Below are 21,969 nucleotides of genomic sequence, written 5' to 3' on the forward strand. Positions count from 1 at the left end.
CAAAACGTCTTTTTTGAGAGGAGCTCCTGGAGATCAGCTGTAGCTCTTTTTCAAATAAATATTTTTACTAGTACTAAGTTTTAAAACACAGTTAAAAGATACCATATTATGTGTATAAATTTTTGGATCAATAAATTAAAAAGTTTTATCAGAAAAAATTCTGGAAAATTCACTTTTTTTCGGCCGTCTAACTGTATATAACCCCTTAAAATCCAATTAAAAATTAATGTAGCAAAATCTGATTTTTATTTTGTATGGTAAATCGATCTTAATCAGCGTTTTAATCGAGCAGAGGCCGGTTAATTGATCAATTAGCTCTTGTGTGAAAAGGCTATTCGACTCATTTTGTTTGAAATATTCGATTCATGGGTCAGAATGACATGGCCATTGAAATGAATCAAATCTTCAATGAAAATATAAAACTAATACTATTCAAAAGAATCACTAATGCGAAATAGAAACTCTAAAATGCATAGAATATAGTATATACTGGGATATGATATTCCCAATATAAGAATAAAAATATTTCCAAGTACCTCAATGTCAAGTGATTGGGTGTACGACCCAGCGTTGCTTTCGCTTTTATTGTACCCTGCTGGGAGTCCTCTTCACCTTCCGATTTAGTACCCGGATCCATGCGTTCAATATCGCTCTGATGCATTTGCTGATGATGATGATGCATTTGTTGTTGTTGTTGATGATGTTGCATATGCTTTTGATGTTGTTGCTGTTGCTGTTGATGCTGATGCTGCTGCTGTGGGTCTATGGAGGAGGACATTAGTTCTATGCAGTTTGTGAAAGTGGAAATTCAAATTGGAATTCGTAACGGTACAAAATTTTGTGGTAAAGATTGCAGACGAAGATTTTTGTTGCCAAATAGGTGGAGAGAAAGATATAAAAACAATAGAAAAAATAATGGAGAAGCAGAAAAAAGCAGTTTGTAAATTTTGTTTAGCGAATAAGTGAGAATTTTAGAAAGCGGAGCAAAATGTTTAATATTTTTTTTTAATTTAAACATTTAAATTTCACTCCACAAGAATATTGTGTTAGTCTAAAATTGCGTTGTGCTCTAAAATTTACAAAAATCGCCATAAAATCTCTGAAATACCTGTAGCATCGCCCACAGTCTTGCTGCGTCCACGGAAACCAGTCGGTTGTAGTTGTTGCTGTTGATGCTGATGATGCAACATGGGCACATCGTCGGCCTCTTGGCTGCCCGATAGATTATCATAATCGATATTGCCGGCCGAATGACGCTGCGAACCGGACTTCTTCTTGGGTTTACCCAATGTCTGTGAGCCTTGTATGATTGTTATCTGCAAGGCAAGAACGGACATTAGCTTAAAACGGCTCTTAAAAGTATAAATAACTGTTTCTATTTATTATTTGTAAGTTGCAAGACCTGTTGCTTTGGCCGCTCAAGCGTTTGCGAACTGCCCGAACCGCCACCTTGCGATGAAATGCCCGATACTGAGCCACTGCTGCCGAAACCCTTCATCGGTATGGACATGTTGCGTACGCTTTCGCGTATGATTTGTCGTATGGTCTTCAGGAATGCATTACGAAAATCGGCCGTGCTATTCGAGAGTACGTAAACCTTCTCGGAGCGGCGTTGTAGTTGCGAGCGTAAATGTATCAATTCCCATAGGAAGTGTGAGTCCATATCTTTGGCTGAAGAGGCGCGCACCTGTACCTCGGTGACGGGTATGAGCACTTGATAGCGTATGATTTCCACTTCGTTGGGTGCGTTTTTACTCGAAACACCCTGCAAAGTGAAAGAGATTATATTATTTAAATGTAGTTGATGCACAAATGATGTAAGAGTGCTTACCATAAGTTTCTTCTTTTGACGCAAACGTTCTTTGCAAAGGAACACAACCGCTGATTTAAAAACAAAGCACATTGCGTGCAATTCCAGACCCTTCTTAATTTTACCCAGAAAATCAGAAATATTAAGCCACTCAACGCCGCCATAATAAAGCAGATCACCTGTATCGAGGAACGAATGATCTTGATATTGGATAATAATTCTTGGATAGATTAAGTAGTAATGTTGTTGTTGGCATGAAAATATGATATAGTAAGAGACATTTTAATAGTATGTAATGTTTTTGGGACTGTTTCTTTCGTGATAAAATGTTATCTCTTAATTTCGTTAAGGGAGCAGTTAGGGTCTACGTAAGACAGTGGATAGATTTAAAAACGTCTAGCACTAGATTTCTTTTGAATTTCTAGTATATTCCAGATTTCGTTACGAGAGCGAGCTTTTTGATATTGGAAAGTTCCAATATTTTATTTCTTAGTATCTTAAAGGGGTTCCGATTGTAGTTCTCTTAATGAATTTGGAATTCTTTCCTTAGTAGTATCTGGTAAGCAACTATTGTTCAATTTGGGATCTAGAACTGTGCGTTAAGAACTAGTTTCACAGGGACTTGTAACATTTTGAAGACAAATATAGAATTTACTGTCCCTTTCTTAAGATATATCTTTCCTTAAGAGTTTGAAATTGTTCAAGCGGACTAAACTCAAGTTATCTAGACTATGTTCTGACATAACCCAATTTCACATTTCTTCTTCTTGACTGGCGTAGACACCGCTTACGCGGTTATAGCAGAGTCCAAAACAGCGCGCCACGTCACTGCCTCCTTCTGGCAGTTTGGCGCCAATTGGTTGTACCAAACGAAGTCAGGTCCCTCTCCACCTGGTCCTTCCATCGGAGTGGAGGTCTCCCTCTTCCTCGGCTTCCACCAGCGGGTACTGCATCGAATACTTTCAGAGCTGGAGCACTTTCATCCATTCGAACAACATGACCTAGCCAGCGTAGCCGCTGTCTTTTGGACTTTTGAGACCCTGAGATATTTTCCCTGTTAGCGGTCTCTCTTTATAGCGGTAATCTCTATATTCGAAACTCTTTCAAATATTATAATAGTATCTCTATAGTGGATAATTTGGACCAAGGATATTCGGATCTGTCTTTCAACTTTCACCCACTACTTTACTCCAATTTTGTTGCGCACAATTCCGCTCATATACATAATCCTTCGAAGCATTACATGCTTTTAAAATATATATTATGCATTTGTGCACTTTTGAATTAACTCACCTGGACTCAAATCGATGGGCTGCTTGCATGACTTCTGATGTTGTCGGAATAAATGATCGAATATAGCACCATATTCCTCGTGGATTCGTTGCATTTCATTGATATGCTCGGCTACCTTTTCCATGCCCTTGAGTGCCTCTGTAATGCAAAAGCAAAATCAAAAATAAATAAATGAAAATGAAAATGAAAAATGCACATAAGTAAGTGCAAATCAATGGCGATAAGCCAAGAAATGCAATCAAGAGCACGTTTCGAACATAAAAAGATTTACATTATTCATGTAATCATATTAATTATGTTGAAAAATTCAAGTGGACGCACACATACACACTTATCTACATATTATAAATATGAATATGAAGGCCATTTGCTGTGTGTAACTGTATATATGTATAGGTGTAGCAGATACTCACCGCACAAGTGCAAGTGTTCATCGGCTCGCGTATCGGTTAAATTGCGCAACTGTTGCAGCAGCAGCGGATACTTGAGTATGCGCTGTATCGGCTTGATTAAGTACGATTCCAATGTGCTGCTGTGCTGTTGCTTCGGATTGCGTGCGGCAAGGAATTCCTGTAGTGCATGATTACCTTCATCTGCGAAAAAAGAGAAGTGGCAAACGTTGAAAAAGATGTGTTGCGAGTGGATTATTAAATATTAATTAATACTATATGAGCGCATGGGCGCATGTTATATAATTATCGTGATTCTTTTTATAGATATGGTATACTCATACTCGTGTGGGCTTTGCATATAGAGTTGAGAGCGAATAGTGGACGATAAAAGTTTGTTTAACATTTTACCAAGACGTTGTAAGAGACACAGAAATAGAATCCTCACACCTGGAGACAAAGTGAATTCACTGAAAATCAATAGTTCTTTGAATATAGTTCAAGATTTTTAGTATTTTTGGGGAATTCATTTTGGAAACGAGATATTTGGATATTTTAAGATTCCAATAGCTTTCTCTGTTAATATCTTAAAGTGTCTCTGAATGTAGTTCTCCTAATGAATGCCTTTCCTTAGTGGTATCTGTTAAAAAGTTTTTGGTCTAACTACTTTCGCGGACATATGTATATGGCCCAAGCCCGTCGCTAAGAACTAATTTCATTCAAGAGTGATGTGTTCTGTTCATAAGATATATCTTCTCTTAAGACGTGACTTAGAGTCTGAAATTCATCAAGATGAAAATCTCGTTTTGTCGCGGGCTAAAGTCCAAGTTATCTAGAACAGACCCTGACATAACTCACTTATTTAACATTTCGGTATTCTTAATCCAGTTCTACTGAAATGGTTCTCCCAGAAATGTAAAGTGTCTGCAAAGTGTATACAGTTATGAATGATAATCACTAAAGTAAATAAAAGAATATTTGTAAGACACCGCTGTTCTGTAGTTTGGCTATTGTAAACCTCAATTTAAGAATACTGAAAAAATGCCGAATACGTACAGAAACCATATAACATTCATAACTGTTCCCACGATAGACGGTTCGACGTAACAAGAATGGACTGGGATTAGTATCAGACTAAGGACTGACTCTTTTTCTGAGGAATATTTTTTTTTTTTCAAAAATTGTTTGGGTAGTATTTTCTAAAACAACAACAACAAGCGAAGTGATGTAGTTTGTTGCAATTGTTTTGGGTGTCACTGTACCTTTACAGAAGGTTGGATAGATTCTTCTTGAACCTTGAATAGACTTTAAAATATTTAATTAAATATTACAATTTAAAACAAACAAATAAAGAAAGGCTAAGTTCGGGTGCAACCGAACATTTTATACTCTCGCAATTTATTTAGAGATTTACCTATACTTTCGGTGAAAAATTACCCTTAGGCACTGAGTTCTTCATGTTTGATATCAGGGGCCTTGAAAAGTCATTGTCCGATCTATGATCCGATGCTATCTTTATCGGTTCCTTATGTATACATTATAAAGTGAAAGAATCAGAAGGATTCAAAATTGAGTTATATGGAAAGTAGGCATAGTTGCGAACCGATTTCATCCATTTTCCACACGTGGGAAATGGTGCCAAGAAAATATTATATACCGAATTTCATTCGAATCTGTCGAGTAGTTCCTGAGATATGGTTTTTGACCCATAAGTGGGCGACGCCACGCCCATTTTCCATTTTGTAAAAAAATCTCAGTGCAGCTTTCATCCGCCATTTCTTATGTAAAATTTGGTGTTGCTGACGTTTCGCGTTAGTGAGTTAACGCACTTTTAGTCATTTTCAACCTAACCTTTGTATGGGATGTGGGCGTGGTTATTATCCGATTTCTTTCATTTTTGGACTGTATAAGGAAACGGCTAAAAGAAACGACTGCAGAAAGTTTGGTTTATATAGCTTTATTGGTTTGCAAGATATATACAAAAAACCTTTTTGGGGGCGGGGTCACGCCAACTTTTCCAAAAAAAATACATTCAAATTTGGCCCTCTCTAATGCGATCCTATGTTCCAAAATTTTATTTTCATAACTTTATTTATGGCTTAATTATAGCTCTTTATGTGTTTTTGGTTATCGCCATTTTGTGGGCGTGGCAGTGCTCCGATTCCCACCATCTTCGAACTTAACCTTCTTATGGTGCCAAGGAATACGTGTTCCAAGTTTCATTAAGATATCACAATTTTTACTCAAGTTACAGCTTGCACGGACGGACAGACGGACGGACAGACAAACATCTGGATTTGTATATATAGCCCTATATCTAACTCGTTTAGTTTTAGGACTTACAAACAACCGTTATGTGGACAAAACTATTATACTCTCTTAGCAACTTTGTTACGAGGGTATACAAATGTTAGTGTATTTTTTTCAAAAAACAACAACCACAAGCGAAGCCATGTAGTTTGTTGCAATTGCTTTTGGTGCCACTGTACCTTTATAGAAGTTTGAATTGATTCTCATTGGAGCTAGGAACGACTTCCATATGACTTTTTCATATATTTGTTGTAATTTTTTGTTGCATCTAGATTTTTTAATAGTGATTTGATGGACTTCCTAGATCTTTAAGATGGATTTGTAGTATAAAATCTTCCACAAAGTAATTTAAAAGTCCGCTTGTTCTTGGATATGGTTCTTCATAGAATTCCATTATCAGTTTTTTAAGGTTAAAATATCATGTTACTGTAATTAAAAAAAATATTGAGAGATCTACACAAGTCACAATGGAATATTCAAGTGTTCGAATTTTGAGGTTAGAGTTCGGAGTTCTATAATCTACTCTCCTAAAACACACTCTGCTCTGACTTTTTACTGCCTTAGTTCACAAAATAAACCAATTAATTTGTATTAAATTCCAGGAATCTCCTTTCCTTTTCATTGACGATTTCACAAAGCAGTACAGTTATTTATATCAAACCACAAAGTAATCAATGATTTTTACAAATACAATGAAACAAAGTAAGATGTTGCAAACCTCTTGGATTGCACTCAAATAAATTTTCAATTATATACGGCATAAACTTTGAAGCACTTGCACAGACAACTCCATATGCTATACTTATGTATTTGTGGAACTCTCTAGCAACATTTATGTATATACATATATACATATGTAGTTATGTATAATAAATATTTAATGAGCACTCGTCTTCTGCGCTCAAGTGATTTTAACAAATTACTCAAATGATTATCCACAGTAACTCAATATTTAACTTTTTGATTGCGTAAAGTAGACAACAATTTTTCCGCTTTGATGAATTTCATTAGAATGTTAATTTTTGTTGATGAAACTTGTTTGTTGTTGCCTACTTATTACAAGGCTTAATTACTTTGTATGCGTGCGCCTGCAAGTATGCTTGACTTTTCGCTGATCATTATACAAGTGTGCTTATTAATTAACTAATATATGTACATATATATATATTTTTCCATTTTGTTTTGTGTTTTTGTTTTATTGCTGTGTTTGCGTTGTATTTTGGTTTGTTTTGAAGAGAAGGTGTACACTCTCTGTTTTGTATGTATATCATGATTTTATAATTATAGAAATTTGCTTTGGAGGACACATTGGTATATATGTAAGGTATATGTATTATGGAGTAAACCCTGAAAGTGTTTTATTAACATAAGAACTAAAATATTCTAAATTGTCTGAGGACATTTTTTTATTTCTGACGACTTTTGTTTAATAAAGAACAATTTCATCTTACAGTAGTTTATGTTAGCTAGTAATTTATTATCAGACCAACTCACTACAGAATTAAGTAGTCTCTAAATTTTGTATTTCAAGTTTAACAAGTAAGGAAAGACTAAGTTCGGGTGCAACCAAACATTTTATACTCTCGCAATTTATTGATATAGTTTTATAAAGATAACGCACAATTTGACACTTAAAGTTCACTAAAAGAACTGAACCGATTTCATTAAATTTCACCACCAAGGTAGACTATATCCAAGACTATACTCTTACCTGATTTTTCTAAGATAGCTCACATATTAACCGATATTTGTGGTATAAAGTCCACCGGAAGTTTGATAATCCGAATATAAGGTATATTGCAGCTAGGGAAAGTTATGACACTATTATAAGAAAAAGATTCCCTCTGAATTAATTTAAAATATCTCAGAGATTTACCAATATTTTCGGTAAAAAATTACCCATTAGGCACTGAGTTCTTTATGTTCGCTATCCGGGGTCTTAAAAAGTTATATACCGATTTCGAAATTTTTTCCGCAGATGATGCCACAGATGATATACAGTATTTATGTAAAGTTTTATTCCGCTATCTCCATCAGTTCCTTTTTATAGGTTTTTGATTTTCGCCATTCTGTGGGCGTGTCAATGGTCTGGAAGTATTATTTTTTTCTCTGCTTAGCGAAGCTGTTTCAATTATTTTATATGTGTTCCTTTTACTATCTTTTAAGAGCATAGACTCAAAAACACCGCTAGAAAAATATTTAATTCGGCACCTAAAGGTAGGCAACAAATTAGATTTGTCTAAATTTTTTTCATTTTAATTTACAAAAAGAACTAGAAACTCTAGTAATTCAAAAATGGGATACAAAACCCTAAAATACGGGATTACTATTGTAAAAAGCAACGAAGGCGAAATTTATTTATTACGGAAAAGGAACTACGACCTTATCTATAACACACGAATACAGAATAAGATTACCTTCGAATTATTTTCTGATTTATTTCCTCCCAAACTATGGGAAGAAGTCTTCAGAATTTAAAATACATTTATAAATAATTTTATCCTCGCGTTATTTTCTATGTTGGTTCTCCGGCGGTAAAGCCTTCACATCTATTCATCATTTGTTCAAGGACTGGAGATCTTCGAATAAATTTGACATAAATAAAGAAAAGAGAAAAAAGGGGAACACAGTATTGAGATCTTGATGGGTTGGAGCTGACTGACCGCACATTTTTGGGGCTCTATTCGTCCAGAAACTGAATATCTTGGCCTTGCAATGGGATTTAATAGATCTCTCATTCATTTTCCGTTCCCTAATTCTGCTTATTATCGCCGTCAGTGTTGCGACATACAGAATGGCGGTCAGTTATAGAAGACAGTATTTAAAACTCAAAATTTGTATACTTAAAAAAAACTTGGGAGTAATCATGTTTTTAAATGAGTTTTTTGAATATGTCTCAAATATTTCAAAATAAAGTTTTATTCGAAAGGGAATTTTGTCTTGAAATAGGTAAGTATTTTTTAATAGAGAGTCAAAGCATGCAAAAATTATTATAGAAGTGCTTATTAGATAGGTATCAAAATTAAATTATTTAAAAAATAAAAATATTTTTTTAAAAATGAAAATATTTTTTGAAAATAATTTTTAATTTTCTAGAGTTTTTTTTAAATTTTTTTTGACATTTTTCTCTCTCAGTCCAAACAATTTCCCAGCCACTTAAAAAATTTAACAAATTTTTAATATAGACTCAAAGCCTGTAAGAATTATTATAAAAGTTCTTCTTAGATAGGAACTAAAATAAAATTGTTTAAAAAACAAAAATAATTTTTTAAAATGAAAATTTTTTTTGAAAATATTTTTTAATTTTTTTTTTAAGTTTTTTATTTTTCCTTAATTCTTTTTTTTTTATTTTTATGACATATTTCTCTCTCAGCTATGCGCAGTCCAAACAATTTCCCAGCCATTTTAAAAATGTTTCCATATACGAGTACAGTGCGTATGAGTAACATTTATACATGAAAAACAAAAAAATTTGCAAAAAATAATTTAAATTCCTCCGCAGAGCATAAATTAAATTGAAAATAAATCAAATATGCGTTTTTATTTTATTGTGCACATTTAAAGCAGTCACTGCTTACGCAACTTCCGCCAGCACTAATTGCATTCAATATGCTGACGACACAAGCGAAAGAAGCGCAGAAAACGAAAAAAAAACAACCGGGAATGACAGTTTTTAAAAAAAAAAATGAAATTCAATTGATAAAAATCTGGAATGCGAAGTTTCAATTTAATTCACAACAAAAAGCACTGACCTCATTTAAAAGCAGGCGCAATAAAATTTATACAACAACAAAACGAAAAAACGGCTGAAAGTATGCCCAAAGCAAACATAATAAAAAGCTGTCACATGTCACGACGGCCGCGAAGATACCACAGCTAAAACAACAACAACAACGACAACAACAACAACAACAACTACAAGCAATCTACATGCGTACTTATGCCAGCAATGGTTGGTTGTTGTTGTGTTGTAGGCATATGTCATTCACATTTGAAGTTGGCCAGCAAACATCAAAGTTGCGCTGGCGGCTTACAGGGTGTGGGGAATGTGGGTGGAGAAAGAGTGTTGTGTTGCCTTGTACAAAGGCATGTGTATGTTGGAGAGTATGCCTTTAGATGTAAATTACTTTATGCTGTATACAGCAATCTTTTTTACACGTCATCAAGCTGACAACTTGGCACCTCTCTCCCGCTGTGTCACCTTCCAAATCTGTCAACTGACAGCGTTTGTGTGCGTACAACAAATCAAAAGTTGAATATGCAAATAATGGAGTGCGTGTGGCTGTTGGCAATTTTTGCTCGGCACAGGTGATGTTGGCAAATTATCAGAATGTGCCACAAGGAGCAGGAATATACAAATAAACTGCAAATGAGTACGAATATGTTTTGTTAATTATGACATTTTAATGTCAAACGTTTGCCTGCATGTGTTTGCTTATACGCAATCTCTTCGGCAGCTAGAGGGTGCTCCTTTGAAATTATGCATATTTAGTGGAAGTAAAATTTTTGACAGCTGGCATGTTCTTTCACTTATTAATATGAGCAGCAATTATGTGACACTTTAAAAATATTGGAATATGCTATTTTCTTCAAATTAAGGTAATTAATTGGTACTCTTTTTTTATTAGAAGACATTATTGATAGCACGTGATATGTGAACCATTCCTGCATTTGGTATTTTCTGACATCATGAATCGAAGAAATGAAATTATTGTAAATGTTTGACAGTTCTTTCGTTTTATAGTTTTCGCGTTGTAAAAATTTTGACTCACACAATCAGATTATTTGATTAATTCTCTATTTCTGTATATTTTTGGATTCATTTATTTTTGTACGCAAGGTTTAAGAACGGCTCTACATTGTCTTAAACAAATAAAACCTAAATATTACTATTGAATTTTAAGGTTATTCAGACAGAGAGTACAATAGATAGACTCCATTTTTTCCCACAATAATTCGTTTCGGAACAAAGGGACAGATCTTGATTTGTATTCAATTATTTGTTGTATTATAATCTCTATGAAGTATAATCCTGGCCCCGCATATATAAGTTATGCTCCTTAGCGATACCCGGTGGAGTCCCGTCACCTATTACCTGAGTAGTAGTCATTATGAAGCCTCACTAACGATATCTCCTCCAACTTATCGTACTGTGGGCCATAGATATCTTTAGAGTTGCCTTGCTAGCGCAGGTCAAATGCACAAGAGATGCTCCACTGGTTATTTGATACCCTGTTCTGGACATTTCCTACATTCCTCAGTCATTTTAGTTAAAAAAAAATAATATTCGTGAATGCTTTATGGTACAAATGCTTCGGATGGCGTAGAGGATCCTATGTGCTTCTATTATTAGGAGCAATAGCCATAATAGTTTTTAGGAACATGTCCAAACGGTCACTGATGCATTAAGCGAGCCCACTTGGTGACTCAATATTCTTTATTAATTTAGGTATTGTATTTTCAATATCTGCATATTGTTCCATTATCAGATGCAGTAAGTGTTCTAAGATCTTCAGGAACGTGTTTAAATGATACAGTTCTTCTTGTTTTATACACATGGACGGTCACTGGCGCACGAATCTAGTGTCCTAGGTATCTTAAACGCTTTAATTAATGCAGTCGCACCCTTATCTTTCCACAATATGAGGCGGGATAGTTTCAGAAAAATTCCCAAGGGAACTTAGAATCACTGTTTGAGTTGCCAGTGAACAAAAAATAACCTCTAATATGGAACAGCCTATCACTTAAGGGGTTACGCCACCCTGAAATTTTCAAAAAAATTATTTTTATTTTTTTGCCCAATTTCAAAGTGTATATTCTCACGAGTATTTTGAGATATCTATAATTACGAAAGTTATGATAATTAGAAGCCAGCGCGTTGGGAGCGTGCCGATAGCACATTTTTTACTTCTTTTGCATTTTTCTCAAAACCATATTTTTCGAGACCGTATACACGATAACTCAAAAACTATGCAACTGATTGATTTGAAAATTAAAATACATTTTCCTAAATAGATTTTCCACAGAGTGACGTGGGATTTTTTCGATTGAATAATTTGAAATATTTTTTTCCAATTTTTTATACGGTATTTTAAGCCAAAAATATAAAATTAATTTTTGAAGTGCTTCCAATTGCGTAAAAATTTATTTTCAAAAAAACGGCCACATCAAAAATGTATAATTTTTTAAGAAAAATATTATTTTACTTGTTTCAGAAATGCCAATCATGTACATCATCAATGAGTGTTCCGGAAAAACATATTTTTATTATTTATAAAGCTTAAGATGTGTAATAAATTAGCATTAAATGTAAGGTAGGACTTCCCTCAAATAATTTTGTCAAAAAATTCATTAAAAACCATCTGAATTTCATGCTTTCAGGATGGCGAAACCCCTTAAAGTGGTTCGAAGAAATTAAAAGTATAAATATTTCATGGAAAATATATTTGAAGTCCTACATGAGGCTACTAAAGTGCTTACATATATAAATTATATAAATTATCTTCTAATGTAAAGTTATAATATTAGGTCTAGAACTTTGCTTCCGCCATTTTTTTTTTTTGGTAAATTTATGTTTTTTTTTTTTTATAAAAACGGTTACAAATGTCGTTGAGCCTCAGCCGCACTTCTTTCCCGCAAATGTCGAGAATTCGGCTCAAAAAGTGACATTTTCAGTTGAGAATAAGTTTGAGATGCAAACAGATCTCTACAAATATTTTGTTGGGTTAATGTTGACACAAATGTCCAAGATTGATATAAAACGATTTAATCGACCAGTGCTTGACCCTAGAGACATCTATTGGAAAACGGCGGAAGAAAAGTTGTAGACCTATTAAAATCAAATTTTGAAGTGCTTCCAATTGCGTAAATTTTTTTTTTTTTAACGGTCACGTCACTTTGTTCAAAATGTATCACTTTTTAAGAAAAATATTATTTTACTCGTTTAAGACAAAAATTTAAATATCAATAATGTACACCATCAATGAGTGTTCCGGAAAAACATTTTTTTTTTTAGATTTATAAAGATAGGTATTAAATTAGCAATAAATGTAAGGTAGTAGGACTTCCCTTAAATAATTTTGTAAAAAAATTCCTAAAAAACCATCCGAATTTCATGCTTTCAGGATGGCGTAACCCCTTAAAGTGGTTCGTAGAAATCAAAATATAAATATTGTTTCAAGTCCTACATGATGCTACTAAAGTACTTACATATATAAATTATCTACTAATGTTAAATTATAATAATTCACATAAAAATACCTGGAGATTTGAAGCAATGGTTATATTGCAGTATTAGTTTTGAGAGTCTTTAGTAAATTTGTTATAAATATATTTTGATCACATGGTATGCTTAAAGATACATTTTCATGCTCCTCAACTCTCTTAGAATACGTAAAATATTTTAAATTTTCATTTAATTTGCAATTTGTTACAATAACAACAAATTGTATGTAAATACATTGTAACTCTATGCTGCTTAATTGAGGTAGCCAGCAAGAGAGTATACCATTTCACCGCACTGTAGTGAAATATACATTAATTATATTAATTAATTAAATAAATTAGTTTGTTTAGCATACATGAAAGCATGCAAGCAGCAAGAATGTTAAAGTTGAAGGCAACAAGAATGTAATTTCAGGGAAACATGTTTACAGACACGTGTTAGCAATTATTGTTTTTCCATTTGTATATGTGTGTTGTTATTCTGTGTGTGTGCTTAAATAAATGTTGTGCGCATGTAATAAACATTAATTTAAATAGTAGAAAATCTCATAAGAAATGTAATGACTATTTAAGCAATGCAGCATTTAAACTGCTGTCGTTTCTGCCACATATGAATGCATCAGCTTACATATATGTGTATGAATATGTATATCTGTGTGTGAGAATATATGTGTTTGAGAATATCTGTGTTTGAGAATATATGTGTTTGAGAATATATGTGATTGTTGCATGCACTAGTCGGTTCGGCAATCATTCTTAGTGCCCGCATGACATACTTTAGTGCAATTGTTGCAAGAAAATGCTACAGTTTGAAGTCTGAACTGCACTGACTTGCACAATTAAATGAAGTTGCCCATTAAACGAAATTAATGTGTGGTGGCAATTTTGTGTGCTGCAAATGCAACACTGGCCAAAAGCGACTAACAACAAGTGCATGTGTTTGTTGTTGTAGTACTTGCGTAATATTGCATATGGTGCACTAAACCGAATGCATTTCATAAGACACTCAAAAAAGTGCACGCCATTAGTAAATAAATACACATTTTATATACATACATACACAAATTTTATATATAAATATTTTATCAACCATGCCACATATTGTTGCATATATGTATATGTAAATTGTGAGTGAAAGCATGTTGTAAATATTTTGTAATTGTCTTGCAATTACACCGAAGTGGCACTTAAAAATGTAAATACGTGTACACACACACACACACACACACACAATGCATTGTTATGGCGTGCGTGAATTTATGGCAGCAGCTGTGTGCACACGCCCACTTACACATATACAGAACAATTAAAATACAGGCGTGTTTGTGTTTTGGTGAATTTCATACTTCATGTGGGTCCGCAGTGCGTATGAGTAATATTGAAATGCTTTTGCAGGCCGCAACTAAATAGTGAAAGCTTGAATTGCTTGTAAGCGCAATGGCTTTCTCGTCATGAAATTCACTTAAAATTGCGAAGAGAGTTGCTTTAATTTCAGAAATGATAAAAAATAGTCATATATATGGATTGAAATGATAAAAGCTTCAAAACAAATTTAAGTAGCATAGTTTTAGGAGACAGAATTTTAATTTAAAGGCTATTCAAGATGGCTTTATAAGATTACTACACTATACTCGTGGTGGTTCGACTGTTTTTATTAAAAAAAAAAATTAATTTATTTCAAAAATGTGTCCGCCATATTGGTAACGTCAAATTCGTCATCAGCGACTCCGAAAACTTCCAGTAACGAGTTTCAAGCAAATCCGATTAATTTTTAAAACGCTGTCCGCCATATTGGATCCGCCATTTTGAATTTTGATAAAATCAACAACGGATTCATAATCCATGGCCCCGAAAACTCTCGAGTATCAATTTGAAGGGAATCCCATTAATTTTTAATACTTTTTGTTTTGGGTTATGTCAAAACCCTGATATGATTAAGTTATTAGATCTACAATTTTGCTTCCGCCGTTTTTCAATAGATGTATCTAAGGTCAAGCACTGGTCGATCAAATCAATTTTTTTATACTTTCGCAACATGTTGCACAGAGTATAATAGTTTTGTTTACATAACGGTTGTTTGTGTTACTCAGAAATAAAAGAGTTAGATATGGGGTTATATATATATAAATGATCAGTATGACGAGTGGAGTTGAAATCCGGATGTCTGTCCGTCCGTCTGTCCGTGCAAGCGATAACTTGAGTAAAAATTAAGATATCTTAATGAAACTTGGAACACATATTCCTTGGCATCCTGAGGAGGTTGCTTTCGAAAATGGACAAAATCGTCCAATGCCACGCCCACAAAATGGCGGAAATCGAAAACCTATACAGTGTCATAACTAAGCCATAAATAAAGATATGAAAACAAAATTTGGAACATAGGATCGCATTAGAGAGGGGTAGATTTGGATTTAATTTTTTTTTAAAGTGGACGTGACCCTGCCCCCAAATAGGTTTTATGTATATATCTCGCAAACCAAAAAAAACTATATAAACCAAACTTTCTGCAGTCTTTCTTTTAGCCGTTTCCTTATACAGTCCAAAAATGAAAGAAATCGGATAATAACCACGCCCACCTCCCATACAAAGGTTAGGCTGAAAACTACTAGAAGTGGGTTAACTCACTAACGAAAAACGTCAGAAAGACTAAATTTCACATAAGAAATGGCAGATGGAAGCTGCACTCAGATTTTTTTTACAAAATGGAAAATGGGCGTGGCATCGCCCACTTATGGGTCAAAAACCATATCTCAAGAACTACTCTATCGATTTCAATGAAATTCGGTTATAACACTTTCTTAACACGGGTGGAATATGGGCTAAATCGGTTCACAACAACCCTACTTCATATATAACTCAATTTTGAATTCTTCGGATTCGTTCACTTTATAATATATACATTAAGAACCAATAAAGATATCGGAATAAAAAATTACATAAATACTGTTTTTGACCTGTGACATCACTTGTGAAAAAAATGTCAAAATCGGACCATGACTTTTCAAGGCCCCTGATATAGAACATGAAGAGCTCGGTGCCTAAGAATAAATTTTGTTATCTTTATAAAATTACATCAATAAATTGCGAGAGTATAAAATGTTCGGTTGCACCCTAACTTAGCCTTTCCTTACTTGTTTTATATCGATCTTGAAAATTTGTGTCAACATTAACCCAACAAAATATTTGTAGAGATCTCTTTGCATCCTTATTCTCAACTGAAAATGTCACTTTTTGAGCCGAATTCTCGACATTTGCGGGAAATTTTGCTTTTCTTTTTTAATTCCAAGAAAAGTGCGGCTGAGGCTCATCGAATGCTTTCGGATACGTACGGTGAGGCTGTCCTAAGTGAAAAATTACAAAAAAAGCAAAGTCGTAGACCTAATAATGGACCTCGGATAGCGACCCCAAAAACACATAGTAAAACCCCCAGGTCAGAGCCATTCTTTTTTTGTGTGGAGGTGTTATTAATGATTGCAATGAAGTTTTAACGAAATTAGAAATTATCTAAAGTACTCTAACTTTTGCCGAACAATATGTTTCCGGAGGATTGTAGGGCAAATAAAGTATTAGAAATAGGTGTAGATATGGACCCAAATTTGTCGAGGGTACATCGATGTTAACTGCGAACCGAGGGCAATCTGGACTGCTGATGAATTTTTAGAGACAGTTTTATAGTAAGTTTGTCTTCAGTTTAATATATGATAATTATTCTTGTATAATATTCAATCACTGGTAGTCAGTCAATAGAGGAATTTAAAAGGTTTTAGCAAAGCTAACACCGATGTCCAACACTTTTTGTTAGTCGAAACATCTATTCAGCCTATCTGCAAATTGTGTCTATAGTTGACTTGAGTAGAAGAACTGATGGCAAGTCAAACTGCAACCATAGATAACGAACGAAGTGAACTTCACTTGCCTAATATCACAATTATAGTCATTGAAAGATGTCAACAAAGTCTCTGCAGCACTCTATTATCAAGATGAAGATGGAGATCACATGAGAAATATGACTGATTGATTTATGTTGGTTGTTGATAGCTTTTGGCTAATTCGCTTCATAATTTCTCTGTGCTTATGAAGGCACTAAAAACTTCATTAACCTTAAGAGATTGCAGTAATTACTAAAAATAAGAATGCTCATATTTATTAGACTATTGAACATTTAAAATTTTAAGGACTTCCGATCAACTTCCCTTGAGAAATCTTCATGCAAGCTAGATGTAGTTATACAAAATTACTTTAACTCATCATTCTGACTTCTTCATTACCATCTTCTATCTCACTACATATTATCACATATCTGTCTATATCGCCGATTTATAACCAACGCTTCGTTGCACTGAACTATAGCGGTTCTGCAAAATAAAATCTCGTTTGGTTTTAAAAATCTCGCACAAATGAATGACATCACATGTGTGTAGTTAAACTTTCAACCAACTTTCTTCTACATTTAAATGTGAAATTGAAATGTTCACCCACAGCTGGCACAAACGAAAGGATAAAACAACAATGTGACAGTTGTCACGGCAGTCTCACAGTGGCAGCGAAAGCATGCAAAGCACATTTGAACAACAGTTACACCGCTATTACATATACATGTGGGAACCCAAACTTTCAACTTTCATAGATTTCAACTTGACTGCCTGATGCAGTGCCGTTAGCAGTCTAATACTCATTCCGCCATGAACCTGGTAGATAGTACAAGTAAATGCTCAGCAACAGTGTTTAACGATTTTACTTATAAATTTACGTTGGTTTCAGGAGTTCTTGTATTGCGAGTACCGGCATAACTTTGTAGCATGTGTGATTACATATCTACTCGTATGTGGACTTCCTTTGCTAACCAATTTGACGTGTTTTCTTCCAAACTAATCGGAATTCGATTTTGTTTCTCACATAATGGAGTTTTCAGTCTGTTGCAATAAACAAGTGATTCATTTATACACAGACACGTTACATTATGTGCAATAAGTTGCTGTGTGAGAAATGTAAATGAAATTTGAAAATTGAATTTGAAAATTGAATTTGAAATAGAAAATTGAAACCGACCCTTTAGGTTTTAGAAACTCTATTCAAAATAGTTTTGGTTACAGCCATTTACTTTTGGGGATCTGTCAAAAAAATTTACCATTTATGTGGTTGCCAGAGGGTTAAAAATAATCGAAGCTAAACCAATCTAGAACTTTGAAGTAGAGATAGGTAATAATATCAAGGATTACTCTATATATGAGTCATTAATACTCAATATACCCATTACTCAATTAGTCTTTGAGTTTCAAAACACTTCACGAGTACTACAACTGAGTTCAGTAATCAATTAGAAACCACTGAGCTTCTCATAAAAAGTTCTTAACCCTTTAGAAAAGTTATAAAAGTTGCAAGTTCCTACGATTTCATAAACATTTCTTGAAGAAAAACAATATTTTTATATCAATTAAAAAATGTATGACTATTTTATGAACTTGTGGAACAGTAGCGCCAATGCAATGTAAGCTTAATATCCTGTCCATTGCATACCTGTTAATGTATTATTGACAGAGAGCTTTCATTGGGTGGTACTGTACGTCGTTTATGTAAAGCTGGTTTACCACAAAATTAATACAGACAGGAAATTACTTTGTGATAGCCCACACTACATTGTAAATTGTAGTATAACCTCCAGATTTCGTATATGGCCGGAGTGCTTAAGATTTTCGTACAGTTTAGAGTGAATTGGCGTACATGTTTTCGAGCGCGTAGTTTTTTTTTTAATAAAAGCATTTTAAAATTGTACTTACTTGGATGCAAAACCTTCTGTGCCTTGCTGTGACTAGCACAAAATGATGAGTAGAGCTTGAAATGGTTGACGTAGTACAAGAAGGCCGAACCGATCGCGAAGAGCACGTTCTGGAAATAATTTTAAAAAGAGAACATAGTTTTTATAAGAATTTCAGTTAAATAAAAAAGGTTTAATATAAGGTTTCAAATAAGTATTTGATGGTGATCATTCCTGAATATAATTTTTTTTATTAATTTCAAAGCAGCTTCTCAAGATTGTGATAGATTGGTTTAGTTAATGATTTATGTGAATGAAATTTGATTGAGTTTGTCTGAACTTATCCGATCTAGATAAAAAAGCTTATAGAGCTTAGCGAAAGCTTTATAAAAGCGGTAGGTTTAAAGCTCTATGGGTAAATTGCTTTATGTGACTGAAATTTTAATTGCATTATCTGATCTAGGTAAAAGAAGTTTATAGAGCTTTTCGAAAGCTTCATAAAAGCTGTTGTTTTAAAGCTCTCCGGGCAATTTTCTTTATATGACTGAATTTTCAGTTGAATTATATGATCTAGGTAAAAGAAGTTTTACAGCTTCGCGAAAGCTTCTTAAAAGCTGTAAAACTCTATAAGTAATTTTCTTTATGTGACTGAAATTTTAGTTGAATTATCTGATCTAGATAAAAGAGTTTATAAAGCTTATCGAAAGCTTCATAAAAGCTGTTGTTTGGATGCTCTCTGGGTAATTTTCTTTATATGACTGAAATTTTAATTGAATTATCTGATCTAGGTAAAAGAGTGTATAGAGCTTATCGAAAGCTTCGTTAAAGCTTTATGGGTGATTTCTAATATGACTGAAATTTTAATTGAATAATCTGTTCTAGGTAAAAGAGTGTATAGAGCTTCGCGAAAGCTTCATAAAAGCTCTATAGGTAATTTTCTTTTTCCCTTTCTGAAAGCTTTTTTCACTTCATTAATGCCACTAATTATTGACTGCTGTAGATTTTTTGGATGCTCTTCGACCAGTTTGGAACATCTTGAGAGAAAGTGGAATTTTTTACAAAAGCTCACTCATTGATACAATGCAAAAAGAGCTTTTAATATACGCGTATTTCAATATTTTTTATTTATTATTTTTAATGAAATTCTAGCTAGCAGGGGTGACGTTTAATGTCTAGTTTGAGTTACTGATTCAACTCATTTCTTAAAGCAGGACCTAAGAATTACTTTTATTATATAAATTAAGATTTATTACAACGAATTGAGCACTAAAGCTTTAAAATTAAAAGAGTTCATCGAGCATTACTTATATACTCACATAAACACATAAATATAACCTCGATTCAGTACATCAAACTCGCTACCTTTAAAGTAATTATGATGCAGTTGCATATAGAGTATATAACCGTAATGAAATAAATATATATGTACATAAGACTATATACATAGCAAGCAGCATATACAATATATAGACTACTCCATTGCTTAGCTTTTTCCATTCATTCCTATGTGCATTTGGTTTCAACTCCATGCAACTGTCGTTCCAAATTGCAACAAAAGACCATAAAACAAAAAGGGAGTAAATTAAATCCCCACACAGAAATGAAAAATACAAAAAAAAAAAACAAAAAATGTAATAGACAGCAGCATCAAAAAAATTAGACAGCAGCATAGACGGCAGAAGTGGAAGTGAAACGACGGTGAAAGCTTTAGATGCAGCGCAAAACCATTCAACTGTCTTGATTGCAGTTTTTCAGCTCGCCACCACACCATACCCCTTCGCTGGCACCAAGCAACTCTTTGGCGCCCGACTCACCAGCCCACCACCAGCCGTGCACCAGCCATAATGATGTCATTAATGCGAATTTAATTAAACTGAAACCTTTTGTTCCGTGACGTAATGTAACGAAAGAGATAATACGAGTACAAACAACTGCATGCATACCTGAATAGCGAAAGAAGACACCTGAGGAGTGAAGTCTTCATGTGACGACATATTAAGCACAAATGCACTTACTCATATATGCCGTTATAAGTGTGAGTATATGCGCATATACTATAGGTGAGGTGTGTTCGTATTGCATTCGTGTGTATATAAATTACTTTACAGTTATGCTTTAGTCTTTTCTTGCCGAGCTGGTGATTAAGAGATTAAGACTTTAACTAATTTGTGTATTTAATCTTGAATTTCTGGCATTTTCACTACATTTTGTGGGAATATTTTTCATTTAATTCGGAGATTTTGCTTCGGACAGCTTAGGTTTTCGATTTTTATCCGACTTTTGAAATATTTTTTTATAGAAATTATCATTGTTCTCAAACTATTTCTTTTCCTAAGAGGTAGGTTTCGTTAGATTTCTGTTGATTTTAGATAACAGCATCTTTAGAATCTCTCAAAAATGTTCAATACTAAATGGAGCTACCGATAGTCTGATGGGAGATTATGTTTCAAGTTAACCCGAAAAACCCAATATTAGCTAGTTTTAGTTTTGACATTTCTTCTTTCTTAAAGCCACTTCTTCTGGTGATATCGCAAATATTTTCCTTCTTCATATATATTAAGAGCTTCCCTTTAAGATCTCACAGAGTATGACCGGAAACCTCTCCTTCTTTATCTTTATTGTGAACTTTATCTTCTCTCTAAGATCTCATGGAGTATGATAGGTAGTTTAAAGTGGATATCAGATGGATGTACATAGGCCTTTAGAAGGCCATTTTGTGAATACACCGGGACTCGGATCCCCTTACACAGAATGTCATCTCTGAACTACTCTGTGGCTTTTATGAAGTTGAACAACTCAACAAGTTTAATGTGTGTAACCTCCGAGATGTCGCATAGAAGATGTCTCTTCTTCTATTTCTTGGCAGCTCCTGCAGTGTACATTGTTTGGTAACCCCAGTCTGTCGGCATGTATTCATATCAGGCAATGTCCAGTTAGCACTTCATCTAGAGTTCTTATGTCCTTCCTTTTAAATTTCAGTAGCCGGCATGTAAGGCATTTATTCCAACCAGGCCACGTTTGCCTACTAGTTGAGCAAGCCAAAGACTATTTCCACCGGGATTAAGCCCAATCTATCACCTGCTTTTCGATTAAGTGTCTACAAGTGGCCAATGGCATGCATCCTTATCTCCTTTTATCTCCTTTACTTGCTAGTTTATCTGCTTTATAGTTACTTGGAATATCACTGT

General features: G+C 34.0%; 1 protein-coding gene across 7 annotated transcripts in view; it reads right to left on the reverse strand.

Moving 5' to 3' along the window:
- The window catches only part of LOC105220869 (protein still life, isoforms C/SIF type 2), a 297,627-nt gene that overhangs the window by 23,554 nt on the left and 252,104 nt on the right, over positions 1 to 21,969 (reverse strand). For 3 of the 7 annotated variants that reach the window (XM_011197409.3, XM_011197408.3, XM_011197410.3), the window contains exons 14-20: positions 18,804 to 18,912; positions 3,517 to 3,696; positions 3,104 to 3,241; positions 1,832 to 1,989; positions 1,403 to 1,765; positions 1,109 to 1,316; positions 537 to 783 (exon numbers count right to left, since the gene is read on the reverse strand). In XM_011197409.3, the coding sequence (XP_011195711.1) occupies positions 537 to 783; positions 1,109 to 1,316; positions 1,403 to 1,765; positions 1,832 to 1,989; positions 3,104 to 3,241; positions 3,517 to 3,696; positions 18,804 to 18,912 (1,403 nt within the window). Of the gene's footprint in view, positions 1 to 536; positions 784 to 1,108; positions 1,317 to 1,402; positions 1,766 to 1,831; positions 2,011 to 3,103; positions 3,242 to 3,516; positions 3,697 to 18,803; positions 18,913 to 21,969 lie in introns of all 7 variants that reach the window. The other 4 variants (XM_029046004.2, XM_029046002.2, XM_029046005.2 and 1 more) reach the window with 3 other exon arrangements.

Source organism: Zeugodacus cucurbitae, chromosome 4 (assembly GCF_028554725.1).
Source record: "Zeugodacus cucurbitae isolate PBARC_wt_2022May chromosome 4, idZeuCucr1.2, whole genome shotgun sequence".
Taxonomy (NCBI): Eukaryota; Metazoa; Arthropoda; class Insecta; order Diptera; family Tephritidae; genus Zeugodacus; species Zeugodacus cucurbitae.